The following is a 23,352-nucleotide window of genomic DNA, read 5'->3' as shown; positions in this document are numbered from 1 at the left end:
GTCCCTGCTGCAACCTGCCCATGAAGCGTGTGAGCCACCCAGAAGAAGGTAAAACCTGCCCTCGTCGCTACTGCAGCCGCTCACCTACTACAAGGCTGTGAGAGCTAGTGAGCACCGACATTAAGCCCACGTGGCGCTATAGGCAAGACGCAGATGAAGGCTGCGTTCTGACCCCCAGGTAGCGTTTGGGCTCATGCCATGCCCCTACCTGATGAGGCATCGAATAGCAGCCCCCACCTGCCACCATCTTACCCGAAGGGTTAAGAAAGCATTGGCCATGCCACACATGCCTGGAGGCCACCGGAGGAGGTACAGTGCCAGGCAAGTGGCATTCTGGCCGACAGAGCTCCTGCTATCAATTTGTTACCCCTAGCAGGGGGGAGAGACACGAGGCCGCACCAAAACGGTGTGTAGCCCCCTGCAAGTGAGCAGCGAACCACATAGTGAATTTGAAGAGGTACTGGCACCCAGTGAATGGTGTCCCACAGCGCAAACCCTAAAGCGCTGCCCCACCCTATACACAGGACATAGCTGTGGGCCAGTGAAAGAAGTCTCACTGACTGAGCCTGCTGCCAGCAGTTGTTGGCACCCCGAACTGAGAGAGGCCCGTACTCTCAGCCCTGCCCTACCTGTTTTCCACAGGTAAAGAAGTGAGCCGGTGGCCCTCCCAACTCAAAGCAAGGCAGAGAAAGCACCGGGAGCGACCCCTATCTGCCTTGCAGCAAGAGAGAGAAACAGCCCCATAGTGTGAGGCAGACTGACATGGCCTCAAATGTCAAAGAGGGAACGCCATTTACCGAGGGTAAATCCGACCATGAAGAGCATCGGGTGAAAACTGGGGCTGGGCCTGCACTACCCTGGTCAAAAAGGAAGATCATCCTGGAGCCATTCTGAAGCCATCTGATGATTTAAGCGGAGCTATTCTTGTAATTATCTGGGGACGTCATCCCAAACCATCCTGAAGTATGCCTATAGGGGAAAATATTTAAATGGATTGATTCTTACTGTAATCACAAAAACTACTCTAGGATGGTGTTCTGATGACTTGCACTAGCAGGGAGTGATTACCTTTTACAACTCCATGAATACTAATTGACAACTTCAGGATGAGTGAGAATTACTTCACGATGGGCTCTAGACAATTTAAGGAGGATTGTGGATTATTCCTGGATGATCCTATCGCCGCTTTAGGATGGAAGTTGATTAAACTGGAATGATCTCATGATAATTTCAGGATGAGTGTGGATTACTCCAGGATGATTTAATGATAATTCCAAAATGAGCATAGATTATTTAGGATTATATTAGGACAACTACAGAATGAGCATGGATTACTAGACAATGACTACATAAGGTCTTTAAGATGGTTATGAAATACTCTTGTAGGATTTTATGCCAACGGCAGGCCACGTGTAGATAGCTCCCAGGTGATTTAATGAATAAATTAGAGTGGCTGTGGATCACTAATAAATCATTACAGGCTGGATTACACCTTAAAAAATCCATGTTACAAGCACTTTAGCCAACTGCCAGGGTCCCACTATTAGATTAGGAATATGGATTTGTGGTGGAGTGAAGGGGATGGCACTCAGTTGGATGCAGTCCTTTCTGACTGAGAGGGGTTTTCAGGTTAGACAGGGAGAACACTACTCTCGTGTGTTCAATCTCGATCAAGGGGTCCCTCAGGGCTCGGCCCTCAGCCCCACCCTGTTTAACCTTTACGCCTCCCCTGTAGCCACCATTGTGGAAAGGTACGGCATCCAACTGGTATCGTACGCCGACGACACACAACTGGTCATCTCTCTATCACGGGCACCCGAAATTGCGGCATTCAACTTCAGTGCTTGCATGCAGGAGCTTGCCTCCTGGATGTCTAACAACTGCCTGAAGCTGAATGGCTCCAAAACGGAAGTGCTTGTGGTGGAGGGGGGGGGCGTCTGTGTGGTCCTCGGCATGGTGGCCGGACTGCCTGGGCTCAATTCCCGTACCGGGTCAACAGGCTAAAAATCTCGGGGTTCTACTTGATTCAGACCTTTCTTTTACCCCTCAAGTAAATAGGGTGGTTGGAATGTGTTTCGGGATACTTAAGAGCCTACGCAAAGTCCTTGACCTGCTTCCAGTTGGTGCCAGACAAACGCTTGTGCATGCCTTGGTCACATCGAGACTTGACTATGCCAACCTACTATACCTGGGTAACACGGCCAAAAGTCTCAATCGTCTCCAGGTACTGCAAAACGCCACAGCCCGGCTGGTGCTGAGGCTTCCCAGGAGAGCACCCTCCAAAGCTGCGCTAAGGTCCCTTCACTGGCTTCCAATCCGTGAAAGGATTACCTTCAAAGCTTTATGCATGTGCCATCGCATCTTTGGAGGTAGAGCACCCAGCCCTTTGAACAGCCTCATCACCCCCTATAGACCAGAGCGGATGCTTAGATCCTCTGGCATGGGTCTGGCTGCTGTCCCTAAAATCCATAAAGCTCGGATGGGGGGCAGATCATTTAGGCTCCTTGCAGCCAAGAATTGGAATATGCTACCCACCGATTTACGTCTCGAACCTTCTGAGACCAAATTTCGTAGAGCCCTCAAAACTCATCTCTTCCGCCTAGCACTGCTGTAACTCCATGTCTCTCTCACTTGCCTATTCTCAGCGCGGGGACACGCCGGAGAGCGTAACCATGCGCTTTATAAAACTCCTAAATAAATAAATAAATAAGATTTGCTGGTAGGGAAATATTTAGAGGATCATCCCCTCAACGAACCTTCCTGTCAAAAACAGGCCTCCTGGATGCAATATGCCTTCTTCATACAATACCATGAATTATTTGCAATGCCATGAGTTCTAAAGTAAGGCCTAGATTTACAAAAGTGTCACTAAACGCAGCGCAACACCCAAATATGCTGAGTTGCATCACAGGGGGAGAGCAGGAAAGTGCCATGTCTACCCCTCTCCCTTGCACCACGGCATCATTCGGCAGTCGAGCACCAGGCACGCACATTTGCACTATGGTGCAAAGTTGTCTGCGAGAGTCTAGCTTAGGTTTTGTACTGGAATGGCCCCCTTGCAGTACAAAAAATACTATGCCTAGAAAAACCTGAAAACTTTTCCCATTGTGGATGAGTATTGTAACAAATACCAATTTGCTCTGGTTTATAAATCCTGAAAAGATTTTGCGTCAAGTCTGCATTATAAAACGTAGGCAAACCAAAAACAAAACTTCCATAAATCTGGTCCCAATTATAAGATCAATATTCTCCTACTCTGGGAAGAATATTTTTTAAACTCTACCATGAAATGCGGGCGCTGTACAGAATAAATCTCAGAAACATTCCTTTTGGCTACCATATGCATACAAAAGTAGTGGCTTCAACAATGTTATACTTTGCATTCAGATAAGATTACCACCCTGTGCAGCTACTCCCATACTCCTGACTCACTGGGACTTGCCTTACTTTGAGGTACAGAGCATTATCTGAAGCTGTTTTGAGGAAGTCCTCATCCTGGGCTCCTCGCCCTCCGCCTGGGACGACTCCTGGTGGCTCCCCGCCCTGGGCACCGCACCCAAACCGACAGACCACGCACGCAACCTGGGCTTCATCCTGGACTCCTCCCTCTCCATGACCAGACAAGTCAACGCCGTCTCCGCATCCTGCTTTAACATCCTGCGCATGCTACGGAAGATCTTCCGGTGGATCCCCACCGAGACCAGGAAGACGGTCACCCAGGCCCTCGTCACCAGCCGACTGGACTACGGCAACGCCCTCTACGCCGGAACCACCGCCAAGCTCCAGAAGAGACTCCAGCGGATCCAGAACGCCTCAGCCAGACTGATCCTCGACATCCCCCGACGCAGCCACATCTCAGGACATCTGAGAGACCTGCACTGGCTCCCCGTCAACAAGAGAATCACCTTCCGTCTCCTCACCCACGCACACAAAGCCCTACACGACCAAGGCCCGAGCTACCTCAACAACCGCCTCAACTTCTACGCCCCCAAACGCCACCTCCGATCGACCAACCACGCCCTCGCCGCCGTCCCCCGCATCCGAAGAGCGACAACAGGAGGAAGGTCCTTCTCCTACCTGGCCGCCAAGACCTGGAACTCCCTCCCGACCGACCTGCGCCTGACCCAAGACCACCTCTCCTTCAGGAAGAAGCTCAAGACCTGGCTGTTCGAGCAGTAGCAGCGCCCCCCCCCCCCAAGCGCCTTGAGACCCTCCGGGTAAGTAGTGCGCTCTACAAATGTCTTTGATTGATTGATTTTATGTGGTGACCAGTGGCAAAAGACTGAAAAAGTAATGGGTAAATGAAAAAGAATCAAAGGGGATGTGTTAACATGTAATTTTATTGATCTAAAAAACACATTTGGCCCCATAGGAGCCAGGATACTGAACATGAGAACATAAAGAAAGTCCAGGACACTGTTCCAGAGGGGAAAAAATATGCCAAAATACTACAAAAAGAACAACAAGGCTTAATGAAAGCCAGCAACTTCAATTTTTGTTTTTAGATTCAGAGTTTTCTTTAGTCCTCTTCCAGTACTGCAAATCTTTATAGCCAGCTTCCTTCTCATAGTTCTGTTGTCCAGTGATGGCCAGCCTTCATCCCTGCACATAGACTTCATAGAGTCTGGAGGAAAAAGAAATTAACATACATCAGCATCATGTTAACACCACTATTTTAGGTTTTTAATAAGACTGGGCTGCCTTAAAAATGTTCCAATCCTTTTATTTCATATAGTGTGCCCGATGAGATATGGTTACAAGGGTTCATATGTTCACCATTTAAGTTACTTGGTCAAAGAGGTAATGGTGAAAGCAAGGCATTTATGAAGAGGTGGGCAGGAGGTAAAGAAAGAAGACTCACCTGTCCAAGTGAAGAAACCGCCGCTGTTCACCAGACGGTGTCACACTTCCTCTGCAAACAGAAAGCAATCAATACCAGATTTCATTTACAAAACCATCATGGAGGCAGCCATGTTGAGCCTTAACTCTACTTACGTATTCTTATTTGGAAAACAGTCTAAAAAATTACCATACTGACCAGAAATCCAAATAGGAGCTTACAACCGAATGCTAGGAACAGGGCAATTGATCTAATTATTGGGAGAGCTGAAATTAAATCCCAACTCAAGGCTATGCGCCAGATTTGTATACCATTTGTAGTGCAAATTCTCAATGAGTTACAACCCCTCCCCCATTGCTCTTTTGCGGCTGTTAGTTAAGTATGAAGGAGTCCATGTACAATAATATGATCCAGGACCACATATGCGAACATATATTTTAACACTGTGTGTATATTCATGTATTTTCATAGTCCTAAATCAATCAGAGTGGAATTGTGCCAATAGTAGCTGGGTGTGGTTCTGCTTGGGCAACATAATCCCCCAATACCAGTTGATAAGTGCAAACTGAGCCATGAGGCCATGCTTAGTAAGAGCAAAGCAAAGCAAGTTTGCCCCATGGCACTGTTCACCGCCATGCGGAATGGGGCACTGACCACATAACTTAATGGACTCATATAAGGAACAGGGCACAACTCTGTGTTCCAGACCATGGACAGTGGATATATAATGTCAAGTCACCAGTTGCTATTTCTTTTTTCAGGTTGTAAGTTGCTTAGTCTTACTGGCTGAGAAAAACTTGGAAAAACTAGGGCTTCACTATATATTAGCACATGGGCATACTTTAATATTTTTGCCAAGGTAGCATCAGAATCAATCAGTAATCAACAAATCTTCCCCAAACCATCATACACCCTGTTAAAAGCATATAGTGCATGTGAAGTAATCTGTACTCGTTTTCAAATGATCACCAAAACATCACAAAAAAATTAATCTTGTGAAGGCATCAGGTACTCATTTTCAAGTCATCCGCAAATTGTCAGGGCAAGTTTCTAAACCTTGCTGATGACTTCAAGAGCTTGGTGATGTCGGATAACAAGAGAATGACTTCTAAAGTAGTTTGATGATCATCCAATGACTCTGGGATAGCTTCTAAAGCCATCCTGTTTGACCTGGGTATACATGGTCCCACACCTGCATCTCCCACCCCAATAAGGCTCTGCAGTGCGAGAAAGCCTGCCTGTCACCTGAACAGAAAGTAGCCGCAGTGTCCCATGTGGTGATGCGCTGCACCGCACCCAACCCCAATGGGAAAATACACAGAAGGTATCCCTGATGAGGCTCGCAGTTTGTAGAAGGAAAACTGCCCAGGCATTCCCAGTCTGACTGCATCACCCTGCAGGCCTGCACGCCAGCAGAGTGACGACATGAGACATCAGAGAAGATGCTGCGAGTTAAGGAGAAGTTTACAGCGCCACCTATAGGCCAACTGGTGTATTTCACTAGAACACAGCAGTCTGCAATAAAATGGCGCTTCCAAACACTCAGGCCAAGCAGAAGACGCCTGGCAGCATAAGTGCCTGTAGTGCCCTATGCTCCAAAGCAGCAACAACAGGTAGACTGACCAAGACGGATGCCTATTTCCTGTAGAGGAGAATGACTGTGTATCACAGCAAAGAAGACCTGCTAGACCACTAGCAAGCCTAAATGAATACATTGCACTGCACACACAAAACTTCCTAGCACTGTCTGCTGCAGCTGCAGTCAGGAAGGCAGCGCTGCATACCCCCTAGTGGTGAATGGCCACCACCAAAGATAAGGATAGCAGAAGCGCCCTCACAGAGACAAAGCAAGTTACAGAAATATCCTGGTTGCCCACCAGGTGCACACAAAAGATGCTGCACATGCCCAGCACACCCCAGAGAAACGAGGGGAGTAAAGGCCTAGCATAGCTGAGTGCAGGAAGTGAGCGTCTACATCTCAACTGCAGAAGCACAGCTGCGCAGTGGACCAGAGACTATGCAGGGTGTGCCTCCAACACTGTCTTAAAACTGCATCGTACATTGGCCTATTACAGGCATGAGGAGGGCTGCACATCACCAAGTGGCAATCTGCTACCATCGCAACACGAAGAGAATGTGGCATGACGCCACATTGTGAAGAAAAGTAGAGTGACAATCCTGTCAACCTGAAGAACGGGACAACCACAGATGGGCTGGAGAGATCAACAAGGAGATAAGAACGTGGACTCGTTCCACTACAAGAGTGCACCCGCAGACACAAGACAGCTATCAAGGTAGAGCGATGACCCTAGAGACAGTTCAATGGGAGAACAACATGTAAGCTTCCAGCATGCACAAACTGGGTCTCTCCCCCTACGCTTCACAGTGCAGCTGTCAGTTACCGAGCATGTGCAGTTTGAGTCAGATGGCATTCCTGCTCGTGACCGCAGGTGCAAAGGGAGAAGAACGGCACCAGCAAGGATACCGTGCTACGTGGCTGTGAAGTCCCTCCAGTCACCATCGCTCCAAGCAAATCATCACCACCTGTCGTCCAGGACTAATGGCAACCATATCATCATTAAAGAAAATTGGATAAGACACGCACCAACAAAGGTTGAGGAAGGTGTGGGATTGTCGCGTGCTGCTGAGGCTTCGCTCTCTGGTCAAAAGGGCGTTTAAGAAATCAAGTAAAGCAAGTCCTGGTAGGGCTTGTCCCCCTGCGCACACCATGAAGAATACCCAAAAATGGGTATAATAAAGTTATTTCAAATCAATATAGTAGTACATCATTAATTTTATTTCATTAATGGTATTCCAATATCTTCAGTTATATTCCAAGTTCAATGCAACAGTTTAATGGTGAATCCCTACGCATTTCGGGCAATTCATAAGCCCTTCATCAGGGGAGTTCTCTACAAAGAAAAACAAAAATACGGTCTGACAATAGGAAATATTGCTCAATTGACAGGTAATTCTTTCAAACGATGGTGGTAAATGTTTAACCAAAGAGGCTGACCATGGTGCACCTGTGACAAGTTGATGAACAAAAATAAAAACAGTGAAAATGCGTGGAAAAAAATACGTGCGCGAGGGATTCACGTGGTTGCAAGCAAGTGTCAGGCCGAAAATAAAAAATCATGGATAGTTTGAAAAGTTTGTGCTCCTAAAAGTAAAAGCGTGGTTAATTCAGAAGGTGCGGTCTTCGATTCAAAACGTGTTTAGTACAAAACGGGTGATGACGAGGTATGGTGATATAAGTGGAGAGTTCGAGTTAGCGTTAACTGATAAAGTTTTCAATAGGTGAGGTTAGTACTTACTGGAAGTATTACAGCGTGCGGCGCATCGAGCGGTGAAACGCGAGTAAATCAGCGTGTGTTTAGGTTGAATCGAGATGAAGTGATGAACACAACCGGAGTGACAAGAAGGGCAGGAGGAAATGAGAGAATTTAATAACTTGGTGATAAACATCTCTTCTTACAAACTTACAAACGTTGAATTAAGAACCCTACAGAAGGGTCAATCTTTCGTCCTTACGACCAAATCGAATACCTTAGAACTTGAAATTAGCTTCTTCAAGCTTATGAGAAACATCAGGTTACGACATTATTTTGAAAATCTGATTCCACCGACCACACAACAAGACGAAATTCTGTGTGGGCTACGTCCTAGGAGCACTTTTATGGCACCTGCCAGTCATAAAATTATTGACACATTTGAGAACCTGGTGAAACAAGACATCACATCTTTAAATTTTCAACCCAAATTGACACACAGCAACCTCACTATGAAAGAACGGAGCATACTCAAGAATCTTGCTGAAAATCCCAACATAATCTGTCAAAATGCTGACAAAGGAGGCGCACTGGTAATTATGGACAAGACATTCTATGACCAACAAGTACTAGCCCATGTAACTGACCCCAACACCTATGCAATATTGGCACAAGATCCCACTCTAGAATTTAAAGATCATCTCGAAACAATTCTCCAGAAAGCACTCGACGACAACATCATCACTGAGAAATCTAAAAGGTTTCTAACACAGACCAACCCGAGAACTCCCACACTATACTTGCTACCCAAGGTACATAAGGACCTTCACAACCCACCCTTTAGACCTATTGTGTCTACGAGGGGTAGTATTCATGAACCCGTTGGGAAGTTGTTGGACAAACATCTGCAACCATTGGTGACTGCCATGCCAACATATTTACGTGATACTACAGACTTTTTGAAGAAACTGGATGATTCACTACTGGATATCAATGAAGAACACTGGCTATGCACTGTTGACGTCAAGTAGTTATACACATCCATCCCACACAACCTTGGGATCGAAGCCACAGATGCCGCCATCCTCAACTCAAAAATCAAACCGGAACTGCAACCATTTCTCATGGAACTTCTTGGGTTCACCTTGTATCAAAGTTACTTTAAATGGCAAGATACGTGCTATCTCCAACTTAGTGGAACATCAATGGGCAATTGTGCGGCCCCAGTCTATCCCAACCTCTTTATGCACCACTTTGAACACAACTATATTCTCAACCAGTCCTTATGGATACAATATGGGAAGATTTTCCTTAGATACATTGATGACATTTTCATTCTTTGGTCAGGACCACAAAACGAAGTTACTTGAATTCCTTCAAACTTTGAACACCACTGATGACCGCATCCAATTTACATGGATATATGATCAGGAATCAATTAATTTCTTAGATGTCGAAGTACAACTGAAAAACAACAAATTCAGAACCACTTTATATCGGAAAGACACGGACCGTAACAGCACACTACACTACTCCAGTTTTCACCGACCCAGCCTAAAAAACAACCTACCATTATCTCAACTCATGAGAGTAAAAAGAATCATTTCGGACCCCAAGGATTGCGACATCCACATCAACTCTATGTGCCAAAGATTTCAAGATCGTGGTTTCCCAGAGGAAATCTTGACACTTGCTAAATCCAAATGCGATAGTTATAACAGAGAAGAGTTACTCTCCTCCAAAACCAAAACTGAGAATAAACGTATGATTGTGGTGTCCAAATACTCTACACTAAGCAATAAATACCGGAAAATTATTTTGAAACACTGGCTATTACTGAGTAGAGAAACTGACTTTCAAGGTCTCTTTGAACAGACACCCACCTTCGCCTATACCCGCGGACCCAACATCAAAGAACTATTGACTTGTCCAAAAGGTCCTAAACTGTCCAATACATACAAAGGATTACAACCCTGCTACAACTGCAGTAACTGCAACAATACCATCAAGGGAAACGTACTGCACCATCCTTTGAAAGGTCATCCCATCAAACTCAAAGTGAATGCGACTTGCAACACCAATAATGTGATTTACCTGTTGAAGTGTCCGTGTGGCCTTTGCTATGTGGGCCACACAGAACGCAAAATCAGGACAAGAATCCTTGAACATAAGAGCAACATCCGCACCGGTAACATGAAATCTACCGTTGCGGCACATTTCACTGAAAATAGACACAATGTGGCACAATTGAAATTCACCGTTCTAGAGAATGTAAAATTTCCAGAGACCATGAACATGAAGGATAAGCTGCTCCAAAGAGAAAACTTTTGGATCAGATACTTGTGCACGATGCATCCCACAGGATTGAATGATAGAATGGAATTTCTTTGTTATTTATAATGCATCACTTGATTGATGCAATTGACTATGTACTCTTCGAGTTCATGTGCATACACCGTGACCACACTTTCTTTTCATTTATGTGTATTACAAACATCTGACATCCTTAATTGCACTTTTACGTTTCGTTTTATTATCTATTTACACACCGTTATCCTTCACAAACTATCACTGCTTGCCACTTCAATATGGCCGCCACTTATTCTCACAGTTTTAGTCTCTTTTCTATCTCTACCATCCGACAGCCACTCCGGTTGTGTTCATCACTTCATCTCGATTCAACCTAAACACACACTGATTTACTCGCGTTTCACCGCTCGATGCGCCGCATGCTGCAATACTTCCAGTAAGTACTAACCTCACCTATTGAAAACTTTATCAGTTAACGCTAACTCGAACTCTCCACTTATATCACCATACCTCGGCATCACCCGTTTTGTACTAAACATGTTTTGAATCGAAGACCGCACCTTCTGAATTAACCACGCTTTTACTTTCAATAATTTTATGACTGGCAGGTGCCATAAAAGTGCTCCTAGGACATAGCCCACACAGAATTTCGTCTTGTTGTGTGGTCGGTGGAATCAGATTTTCAAAATAATGTCGTAGCCTGATGTTTCTCATAAGCTTGAAGAAGCTAATTTCAAGTTCCAAGGTATTCGATTTGGTCGTAAGGACGAAAGATTGACCCTTCTGTAGGGTTCTTAATTCAACGTTTTTAAGTTTGTAAGAAGAGATGTTTATCACCAAGTTATTAAATTCTCTCATTTCCTCCTGCCCTTCTTGTCACTCCGGTTGTGTTCATCACTTCATCTCGATTCAACCTAAACACACGCTGATTTACTCGCGTTTCACCGCTCGATGCGCCGCACGCTGTAATACTTCCAGTAAGTACTAACCTCACCTATTGAAAACTTTATCAGTTAACGCTAACTCGAACTCTCCACTTATATCACCATACCTCGTCATCACCCATTTTGTACTAAACACGTTTTGAATCGAAGACCGCACCTTCTGAATTAACCACGCTTTTACTTTTAGGAGCACAAACTTTTCAAACTATCCATGACTTTTTATTTTCGGCATGACACTTGCTTGCAACCACGTGAATCCATCGCGCACGTATTTTTTTCCACGCATTTTCTCTGTTTTTATTTTTGTTCATCAACTTGTCACGGGTGCACCATGGTCAGCCTCTTTGGTTAAACATTTGACAACATAGTTTGAAAGAATTACCTGTCAATTGAGCAATATTTCCTATTGTCAGCCCGTATTTTTGTTTTTCTTTGTAGAGAACTCCCCTGAGGAAGGGCTTATGAATTGCCCGAAATGCATAGGGATTCACCATTAAACTGTTGCATTGAACTTGGAATATTACTGAAGGTATTGGAATACCATTAATGAAATAAAATTAATGATGAACTACTATATTGATTTGAAATAACTTTATTATACCCATTTTTGGGTATTCTTCATGCTGTGCGCAGGGGGACAAGCCCTACCAGGACTTGCTTTACTTAACCATATCATCATTGCCATGTGCATCACCCAATCCAGTGAAGGTGCAACTCATCACCAGGGTGGAGCCTTGCACCCTTAAAGCACCAAGAGACCAAGCCACCCCTATCAAAGTGAAAGATCAAGTATCCAGATTCTCTCTGACAGCCTATCCGAACCTGTGACCTGTTGATAAGCACAATAATCATTGTGTCACCGACCATGGCAGTTGCACAAACAACTTCATCGTGATTCTGTTAGTGATCCTGCAGCTGCCCCCAAGTGGCCCACAAGCAGCCCTGCACAGTCCACACGGTCTTGTGACAACCCCGCAAAAGGGCCTCAAGGGCATTCCTGCACTAACGTATCCTGGTACGAGAGATGGTCTGGAAGCTGCTCCACGGACAAGGGTAGCGGGAGGCACCAGGGCTTCAGAGGAGAACGTCCTAAGCATCTTTGACCACATCTCAGTCCTGGCAAGACTTGTCATCACAGTGCCCAGATCCTCCAAGAGAAATTTCTGCAGCAGGGCTTCACGGATGCTCCTGATGCACCATGTTTGAACTGTTTGACACAACAACATCACCACAAGAGCAGGCAGGACCATCCAACAGTTCGGAAGTGGACATCGATCCAACGGACACGCTGCCAAAGTATCCAGACTCCGCCTACACAGTGTTCGTGCCCAGTGGTAACAGGTAAATTATAAAATGTGCTGAGATGCCCGGGTGCTCCCAACTGCACCCGTCCAGCGGACTGTCTCTCAAGACTGTAGTGTTTAGTTCTCTCCATTTCATCCCACAAGATGTACTTTGGTTTATTTTAATGAAGTTTGGAAAGAATGTAGTGTCCTGCTGGACACATTCTAGTGTCAACGGGCACACATTTACCAACCACTCCCTTGAGCGCTGGCCACGCACACACCCCACAACCATCCACCACAGGCGTCACGAGTGACGTAGGTCTGCTAATAAAAGGGCACGAGTGCACGTTCTCATGGCCAGTTCACTAAGCATATACTCTGTGTCTGTGTCTATCATTACTCAGCATATGGGCTTAAGACCTACAACTTTACAATGTGATGGAAGGAAGGAATAGTAATTTGTATATGTGGTGTCTGACCGAGGTAATGATGCAGTGAGCACGCTTTTCGAATATTGCAGTAAAATCACGGAAATCATCAATTTTTTTTTTTTTAACAGTAACATGGGAGGAGCCCCCCCACCAGACAACACCTGGAAAGGAAACCTGGATGTTTCATACAACATAGGGCCTGGCTTCAGTGGTGACTTTTCAACAAGGTGAGTGTAATCACTGTTTACATATATTGTCAATGCAATGTCTTGCGAGGCAGAACTGAATCGAATATACAGTGTTCGTATCGTCTTTGTGTCCCGGAATGAAAGAAGTTGCGCTTGGTAAATATGTTTTTGATTGGTTGTTAGCACTAGGTGTGAATGGCGTGTGACAATCGGAGATTCACTGTATAAGTATGCCATGTTTACCAGCTCGCTTTGGAGTTGACAAGCCTGCATTAAAAAAAAAAAAACCTCAAACGGAAGAGGCTTTAAAAATGTAAATTGTTACAGCAAACAAATGATGGACGGAATGCTGTACAATGCAAACATTCTCCACCAGTCAAACGATCTGGGTTAAATCCATTGTTCTTTTTCCCACTACGTCACCCCAGTTTGGACCCAGCCATATGCAAATCAGTCTTGACCCTATGCCCAATGGGAACAGTCTGGACCAAACTGCCAGTCCAGGTCCCCCCTGGACCGGAAACAAGCATCCTCGGACCGGTTCCAGGGTATGTCACCCTTCTTCAGCCAGGCTAGCTTGAATCCAGTGGCACAGTGAGCAAGGGACCCACGTCTGGGCATACCCATCCCACTTAGGGTGAAAAGTGTTATAGCAAAAAAATGATGGGCGGAATGCTGACAATGCAAACATACTCCCCCAGTCAAATGATCTGGGTTAAATCCATTGTTCTTTTGCCCACTACGCCACCCCAGTTTGGACCCAGCCATATGCAAATCAGTCTTGACCCTGTGCCCCATGGTAACAGTCCAGACCGAACTGCCAGGCCAGGTACTCCCTGGACCCGAAACAAGCATCCTGTGACCAGTTTCAGGGTATGTCACCCTTCTTCAGCCAGGTTAGCTTGAATCCAGTGGCATAGTGAGCAAGGGACCCACGTCTGGGCATACCCATCCCACTTAGCGCAAAAATTGTTACAGCAAACAAATGATGGACGGAATGCTGACAATTCAAACTTTCTCCCCCAGTCAAAAGATCTGGGTTAAATCCATCATTCTTTTGCCCACTACGCCATCCCAGTTTGGACCCAGCCATACGCAGATCAGTCTTGACCGTGTGCTCCATGGGAACAGTCCAGACCGAACTGCCAGGCCAGGTCCTCCCTGGACCAGAAACAAGCATCCTGGGACCGGTTTCAGGGTATGTCACCTTGCTCACTACACCACTGGATTCAAGCTAGCCTGGCTGAAGAAGGGTGATGCCCTGAAACCGGTCCCAGGATGCTAGTTTCCGGTGCAGGGAAGGCCTGGCTTGGCAGTTCGGGCTCGACTGTTCCCACAAGGAACAGGGTCAAGACTGATTTGCATATGGCTGCATCCAAACTGGGGTGGTGTGGTGAGCAACAGAATGATGGATGAAACCCAGATCCTTGTGACTGGGGGTGAATGTTTGCATTGTACAGCATTCCGTCCATCCATTTTGTCTTTTGCATATTTCTCCCTAAGTGGGAAGGGTATGCCCAGACGTGGGTCCCATGCTCACTACACCACTGGATTCAAGCTAGCCTAGCTGAAGAAGGGTGATGCCCTGAAACTGGTCCCAGGATGCTTGTTTCCAGTCCAGGGATGGCCTGGCTTGGCAGTTCGGGCTGGACTGTTCCCACAAGGAACAGGGTTAATACTGATTTGCATATGGCTGGGTCCAAACTGGGGTGGTGAGCAAAAGAGTGATGGATTAAACCCAGATACTTGTGACTGGGGGTGAATGTTTGCATTGTACAGCATTTCGTCCATCAATTGTTTATTTTGCATTTAAAAATGTAAAAGTAAAATTGATGCAAACTAAACCTGGTGTGTTTATGCTTAGAAAAATAAAAATGATCCATCGCAAAATTAAATATGCAAAAAAATTAAATGAAAGCAGGGACCTGCACTGACCCATGCCCCCCTGCTTTATGTGGTCGTGTGCACAATATATAAAATTGTGAAATTTTTGGAACACAAGAGAGTGACAGCCTTAAACTGGTTCTAGGCCAGATCTAAATGTATGATGTTGACCCTCTGCTGATCCTATATTCCTTCGTAATTTGCATAGAAGAACAATGTTTTGTAGCTTTGTTACATGTGCCTATTTTTTGAGATGCAAACAAAGTTTTGTCTGTGTAACGTAGAACAGTGACAAATTGTACATTAGGCAGTGTGACTCACAGCTAGATGAACACACGAATTATGGTAATGTAATGTGACTGAGCAACCAATGGGCACCTGGTACAGCGCATATGGCATTGTTGTTCAGAGCACACAGTGCAACATTGGTAGTAATTATGTTCAGTGAAGGATGTTGCAGTAATCGGCCATCCTAGGCAATTGTCTGGTCAGCTCCACCTTTCTCCTACTGCCCGGGACCTACCTTCCCACAGGAGGGAGTTCTATTCCCATTCATGTTGCCCAGAGAGCCAACATGCCCTTCAATTGTTCACCGCAACAGCCTCCAGCAGAGTGTGTGTGCCATCAATTATCCAATGACTCTGTTACCCTGTATTTTATAGCTATCAACCTATTTAACTAAGATTGATGTGATTTCACCAGTTTGTTAGGTGTGGTAATCAGTGACATTGTTTTGTGGAGTAAGCAGTATTATCAGACGCTGTTGCAGAACGGTAAACAGCTTTTACAACCCAGGTATTACAACGCTATGCCTTTACCATGCATCATTTACCACACAGTACTTCAACCATGCATACTTTTACCACGTATATATCTTTACAACGCATGCCTTTACCTTGCAAGGTAAGTATATTTACAATAAATGTATGTGTATGTATATATTGTTAGAGGGTAGGTAGGAGTTTAGGGTGCTGAGGGTATTTTTAGGGTTTCGGGATGGGCAAGGGTATAGGGTGGTAAGGGTTATTTTAGGATATAGGGGTGAGCAAGGGTATAGTGTGGTAAGGGTATATTTTAGGGTTTAGGAGTGGGTAAGAATATAGATGGCAAGTTTAAAAAAGGGTGGGAAAAAATTTTTTTTAATTGAAAGTTGGGGGTCTCCTAGTAAAGAAAAATATCTAAATGCATAATAATGTTAAACAGGCATTGGCATAGCCAATAAGCCTCGCCTTTTGGACCTTATAAGTGTTTTGCAATGCAGCATATTATCCTGGGTGCTGTGTCACTAAGAATTGAAGAGCCGGCACTAGCACACTTGCATATTTCATGTATTCAATTATCATTATTATTCTTTAATATAGCGTGGGTTTATGATATATTTTAATGATGAGTGAATAGGGGGGATGAATTGGTGGAGTGGATAGACAGTAAAAATAAAGAGGAGAGTGAAGCGACTGGAAAGAAGGGGTCAAGAGGAAGTTCATGTAGACAGATGTGAAGTGTAAAGAGTGCCACAAAGAATTAACTGATTGGTCAGGAAAGGGTAGGATGGAGCAAAGCGAGGGGGCGGAAAACAGGTGAGGTGAATGACAGAAAGGGAGAAATGATGGAGTAGTGTGATGAGTGAACTGGGTGACAGAACGCATAGGGCTGGAAAAGCATTTTGTGGGTGACAGAGACCATTTTATTTTCCCAAAAGGAATGGAAGCAACCCAGTGCTAAGCTACACACTCATCAGATACCTGGAACAGCGATTGTTACCTGATAATGCAGTGACTTAAAAAAAAAAACTCAGAACACATACTCATCTCCTTGGTTTGGCCCAGCTCCTGTTTGAAGCCCATCACACGGAGACAATGCAGCCAGGCAGAGAAGTGATCCTAGGGCAGGCAGAGAGAGCTGCCTCAAGCGGAGAGCAACTCTGACAGCCATCGGGACAGAGCTGGTTCCTGGCCCTCCATTTGGTGGAGTGGATTAAGTCCAACCGTATCCCTGTATGTTTCAGTCTTGCAGTACAGTACGCGCCTTTGGGCACCAGCAACTTATCACGACTCAAAAGAATGTGCTGTGTTCTGTGTAAACAGAGGGCCGGCGTTCTTTTCTTCAGCATGACACTCAAGATGTGCAGTATCTCAACTAAAAAGCCAGTTTTTGTCAAAAATATCAATATACTGATAAAAACAGAAAATCCAAATCAAGTTATCTAGGGACTTTAGCCTTACTTGTAACGAATCATTCACTTACGTGCCTTGTTTAAGAGCACGTGATGCTGCGGCGGGTTTAGAATTACATTTATTGCTTGCTTGTCACGAGCAGTGCTGTGATTTAGACAAGTACTGGCTGACTGATTTTATTTGCTCACATGTCTCCGGTGGCAACTTCTGGGAGCTACGGACAGGAGCATTTGTACAAACAGCAGCGCATAACAAGCAACATGAAGGGCATGGATAAGGGAAATAATGGTGCGTCGGAAGAAGCGGTGATGCATTACATAACCAGCGAAAGCACAGCGTGGCGCGTGTAACCTGAGACACCAGGAATGCAGCTGACAGCCTGCACACTGCAGCTCGCTCCCGATACCCATAGGCCATGGGAGTGAATGTTCACAAAAAAGGCGGTACATACCCCCGCCTTTGGCCATTTTCTTGCTTTCATTATTGAAAGCCACACTCAAAGGCCAATGGAATGTATGGGAGGAGGCAGACCCACACGGAGAAGTCTCTTGGAAGTCTGAAGCGATTCCAAGAGGCCCTCTCCTAGAGGAGCGCATGCACACTACGCTAGGCGAGACCTAAAAAAAGGGAGGTAGGTGTGTTTTGCTATCTGCAAAACCTCCCTTACGAGTGGAAAAAGTCCTTTGATTCGCAATGTTGATGCTTATGACTCATGATAAATAGCATGTATGTGGGGATATGAAAGGGGCACTCCCACCTCACTTAAAATTACAGTATTGACATGTTGGCAATGCGCACAAGAGTTGACCATTTGCTGTCCCGCACCGGCCTTGATCTGTGCATTTGTAGCTATTCATAGATAGTCGCAAAAAGTAACTTGACTCATTAATTTTCAAGAGGCATGAGGATTTGTGATCATCAACTGATATAAATTTTTCTATGCAGCGGATTAGAACGTTAGCACATCACAAATGCAACGAAAGTTACAAAAAGTTGATGGGCCATTCGCACCCTGTACCTGTGACCTGGCTAATGAGTCATCCGGCTCTTGACAGACTGAAGTGTCGTGGCAAGGACGTGCCTCTTGACGTGGAGACATCTGATAGCAAGCAATGAGCGGTTTTCATTTTGGTCGCTGCCCACATAACCAATCACACTTATAAAAATAGACCGGAACACTCCGACTCATGTGTTAGAATAACATTTCTAAAGGAAGGGAAAACTGTGCAGTTCCCTATAAATCCCAGCTTTCTGGAAAAAGTGTGCCATTGATGATAAATCCATCCCAGGCGAGGAATGTTACAAACATGGGAAATTACAGATGTGGTCGTGTATAGCCAACACAGTGACCACAGCCAAAGAAGAAACAATAATAACACACAATTATCCCAGCATAGTAAACTAAATTACTTACACTATGCACCACATTTCAATTACATGAAGCATTTCTCATATTTCTGACCTTTTGGGGCCAAAAACGATTATTTAAAATACTAGCCACTGACTACAGGATACTTGTAAAAAAAATAGAACTTTTATTTGAATACCCTACTAAGCGTATCCTCATTTTGGGGTAATCGCTACTTAGGTAAATAACTAATTTATGGTGTACATCATTGCTGGCTGGTAGCTTTGGCTAGGAGGGGGACAAGATTGCCACACACGAACACATATGCACTCACACCCATGCAGTCACAAACGCACACACACACACCCATTCACAACACTCACTCACAACAAATTCATACATTTATACATACACACATGCACGCACCAAACATTAAAAAACATAAAAGTAACCTGCCATGCAGCTCTCGGAGAGAAAAGCCTTGGGGGTCCCAGGTGGGTTGGGACTGTTGACTTATCTCATTGGATGGTATTAATGAAGCCATTGTGGAGAGACAGCAGCCCCTCACTCATCACAGAGTGGGATAGGGCCAGGGAGACTTGTTGACCCCACCCCACTCTGTAACGAGGTGTCACTGATCGACACTCTGCCCTAGGCACTTCAGGGCTTAAAACTGAAGCACCCAGGTCTGAGGCAATCAGTGACATTCGCCCTTGTCACTAGGGGGAGGGCCTCTAGGCACTTTTGCCCGGCTGAGGTGGTCACGCCCACACAGCTGTGAAATCCTCAGCATGGCAAAGTATGGACTCGATGGAATTCCAGGTTGGAACATGGTGTGTGGCCAGATGTTTTCTCCACGCTGGGTCTTTCTTCAGGAGTTCTTTGTTTATGGTGCACTGAACTTTACATTTGGCCTTGGCTTTAAGGGTGGGCCCCTTACTTACAGTTGAGGGTCAGAATTGCTGTCTGATTACCTCTGTTAAGATCTCTTCATTGGCTGCCTATTAAGCAGCACGTTCTCTTCAAACCCCTGTCTCTGATCCATCGTGCTCTGCGTCAAGCCATTCCTGGCTATCTTGCAGATAGATTTCTTCTTTACTGACCTGCTAGTGCTCTGCATTTGGCGTCAACTGCCTTGTAGGCAGTGCTCGGATTTAAGTTCTCGAAGAAGGGAGGTAAGACATTTTCGTACTTACCTACCAAGTCCTGGAATCAGCTCCCTTTGAATCTCCGGCTCCTTCCTTCAGAGAAATTCTTCCATACAAAGCTGAAAACGTGTCTCTTTTCCTCGACCATCTAGGGTACCCACTGCTCTAGTTTGACTTTAAGACTTGTTGCTAGCCTTAGCGCCGGGACACTCACAGAGTAGCCGTGCACCTAATCAAACCCTTCATTCGTATAGCCTGTTTGGTATTTTTAGGCAGGCCTGTGAGTTCGGGTTCGCTCCACTCAGTGCTTTCGTTGAAGGCATAGTGGAACTTTGTGGAGCAATGATAATTAGTAATTGTTTTCTCTTACAACAGCCTTCATATGTGGCGAATGATACGTCTTAATAAAAAGATTAAGCTCCAGGCGACTTATTTTTTAGGCTGTTATGTTATCTGTTTTTGTAGACGGCAACTATCACCGTATTTTGTTGGAATTATGCATTCAAAAGGACAACTACTTTTGAATAGACTATGGAGGAAAATGACAACAGAAATCCAAGCTGGCAGGACCCAATTAAAAAGCAGGGTCTTAAGTTTCCTGCAAAAAAAACATGAGGTGAAGAAGTGCATGTAGAGCCAATGGAAGTACATTTCAGGACTTTGTAGTAGCCACAGAAAAAGCATGGTGTTGGCTAAACTTACAGCATTGGTCTCAGGGATTAGAAGCAACCATTGTTTGTTGCTTCACAGAGTATGTTGTGGCCTTTAAAGAGAAAATTTGGGGCTGTGTTTAGGCCCACACAGCATGGACCGTGTTGATATTTCTTTCCCATCAGATGAATGACAGTTTTTTTGCCATTAATACATTGAAAATTAGTCCTCATCAAGTGCTCATTGTGGTATCAACATTCTTTGATTTTAGCATAGTTGGCTGCTTCTTTATCCACCCAGAGTTGGATGTGGATAACATCAAGCTGGTGCTGTTTAATTAGTTGAGCCCATGAACATAGAGACAGATTAGGAGTACAAAGACCAGGGAAATCTGACTGCTGACTGCCTATGCTCTCCAACAACCTAAGCACTACCCTAATTGCATTTTGCATAAATCCCTGTCAGTGCATGCTCAAAGAGGTAGACATGTGGGGAATTTTTATTTTTTCCTTTTTGCATTTGTTGGTGTTTGTCATCATGAACTGCTTTCAGTGCTCACCACCCATGGTTAGAGATCCTATTCCGATGCATAGTGTGTGAATAAACTGGATTTAAACCGGACTATCACCAGCGTTTGTAGTTTCCCATTTTAAATTGTTCTATGTAAGAAAGTGGGTTATTAAATAGGGTAGATGTATGTCCACCACAAGGAATAACACCACTAACTTGTCAAGGTAAAACCCAATTTCAATAATTTAAACATGGCCTCAACCCCCAGTCCAACATAATTTAGGCAAATGTTTAAAGTATTTAGCAGTAGCAAAACGGCAAAAGAGTCCAAACTCAATAAAATAAAAAATGTCATAGAGTGAAGCGAAACATTTAATGAGCAAAATGACACTAAAAGAGCAAAAATCTAATAGGGGAATCAGGGCAAAGAATGTTTACAGGTGTAAGGTAAAAGCACTAAGAAAAAGTAAAGCGCCAATCACTAGTCACTGTTCACGTTTGACTGGTACCCAGGCACGATTTCATGTTGACCGTGATGGGGTGTGGGTTGGATACATGAAGTAGGTTAATCCCAGTCAAAGATTTTACCTTCTGACTTTATCTCCGAAATGTAAGTCTAAATACTTCAGCGTGGTAAGATTGCGGGCTGTATCCGCCGATCTGCTCTTGAAGTCAACTGGAAGAGGTCCTGCTAAAGCTGATGGTTTTGGCAAGGAAAGCTCAGAGTGGGAATAATTCACATTTCACAACCACTGAAGTCCCCACATTGGGGTGGAGACTTTCTGTGCCTTGGATGGGTCAAGATTTTGACCTTCATACTTATCCTTTTTATTGAACTCAAAATCCTCAAGTGGGGCAAGCAAAAGTGGACACATTTGCCATAACTTCCACCTGATGCTTTGAAGGTCTTGGAAGTGTAAATAATTAAGAAGTCCTATCTTTTCAGAGTTGTTGGACCAGCTTCTCATGATCACTTCAAAGGCTCCCAGGACCTGAGCAACAGAATTTAGTGATAAGGATTCCCCCCAACAGAGGCCCTCAACAAGGTTGAGTTTGGTCAAAGTTGCTAGTTTTCAGCTTGGCACTTCAGGATAAAGACATCTTGCAGCTTGTTGTGTCCTTATAGCTTCAGAACAGGTCAGTAAACTGATCTTTAGAGTCCACTTTTAGTTCTGGATACAAGTCAGAGCAGAACCAACCTTCCAGGTCTTGAAACAGGTCCTAAACAGCTGGTCTTCTGTTCTTTCAAAAGGTCTGGTGATTGTTCTCCTCAACTGTGGGTGAGGTCCCATCTTTGTAAGTTTCACTAACCAGTGGGTGGGAGTGATCTCTGGACACTGCCTAACCAATGAGAAACATGTCTCCATGGGGCAGCCATTCCCATTTTTGCAGCACATTCTGTTTCCTTATTGTACACTATCCCATAGTGCACTATTCAGAGGCGAATTCAACATGGTAAAATATTTCTACCCTTTAAGAGAGATTGCATACCAGCCAGTGTGTGTTTAGGAAAATGATAAATCCTGGTTCTGGAATCAGCTCACCCCATTCACAAGACCGGTGCCAAACCTGCTACAGAGAACCTGGGGGACAATAGGCTGCGCTGCTCTGCCCTAGGTCTAACTGTGAATGTGCTGGACATACCCTGGTCCCTTTCAAGTTAATGAAGCTCCTGAACCCTCTCCAACTGCCCTTCCTGAACCTCATACCAAGGTGTTTATGTGAAAATGCCTAAGCTATTGTTCCTCCTTTGGGAATAGTTTTCTCCGCTCATTAATACTGAGCACAGATAGGGCCTTCTGCCAGCAGGCTAATGATAATTAACATACTGGCGGATGAGGCCAAAAAAGTCTAACTTTTTATTTATTTATATTTATTGAAAATCAGACTTTGACACTAAATTGGATTTTTAATAAATAATAAACCTTAAAAATGATGTTTGAATTATTCCAGTAACTTGTCTTACAACATACATAGCAGAGCTATGATTTCATTCTGAATTTTGGTTTTTGTCATAGGACAGTTACAGCCATCCACAGTAAAATTACTTTTGGAAGCTAATCACTTAAGCTACAAGCCAATATTACATTCTTGCATGTACCACTTTTAAATACTGGGCACACTACTTTGAGGGCTACAAGTCCTATTTCGGAGCGGCATATATTATAAGTAGGGTTCTTTGTTGTCAAAAGAGGGGAATTTTTACAAGTACTCTACACATGTAGGCTTGAAGCCATGTTTTCGGTGACAGCCTGGTGGATGGCACAACATGTGCTACAATCCTTATAGGACATCTAACTTTTTGATGGCATTGGTGTATTTTCCTGCACCATATACTATGGCCATGTTGTAAATTCAAATATTCT

General features: G+C 44.6%; 1 protein-coding gene across 1 annotated transcript in view; it reads left to right on the top strand.

Moving 5' to 3' along the window:
* The window catches only part of LOC144772019 (N-acetylated-alpha-linked acidic dipeptidase 2-like), a 283,318-nt gene that overhangs the window by 60,391 nt on the left and 199,575 nt on the right, over positions 1 to 23,352 (top strand). The window contains exon 5 of the mRNA XM_078656233.1: positions 13,212 to 13,310. Within this exon, the coding sequence (XP_078512359.1) occupies positions 13,212 to 13,310 (99 nt within the window). The remainder of the gene's footprint in view (positions 1 to 13,211; positions 13,311 to 23,352) is intronic.

The sequence above is a fragment of the Lissotriton helveticus genome, chromosome 8 (assembly GCF_964261635.1).
Source record: "Lissotriton helveticus chromosome 8, aLisHel1.1, whole genome shotgun sequence".
NCBI lineage: Eukaryota > Metazoa > Chordata > Amphibia > Caudata > Salamandridae > Lissotriton > Lissotriton helveticus.
Note: the sequence above shows the minus strand (reverse complement) of the source record. Positions and strands in the feature narration are given on the sequence as shown.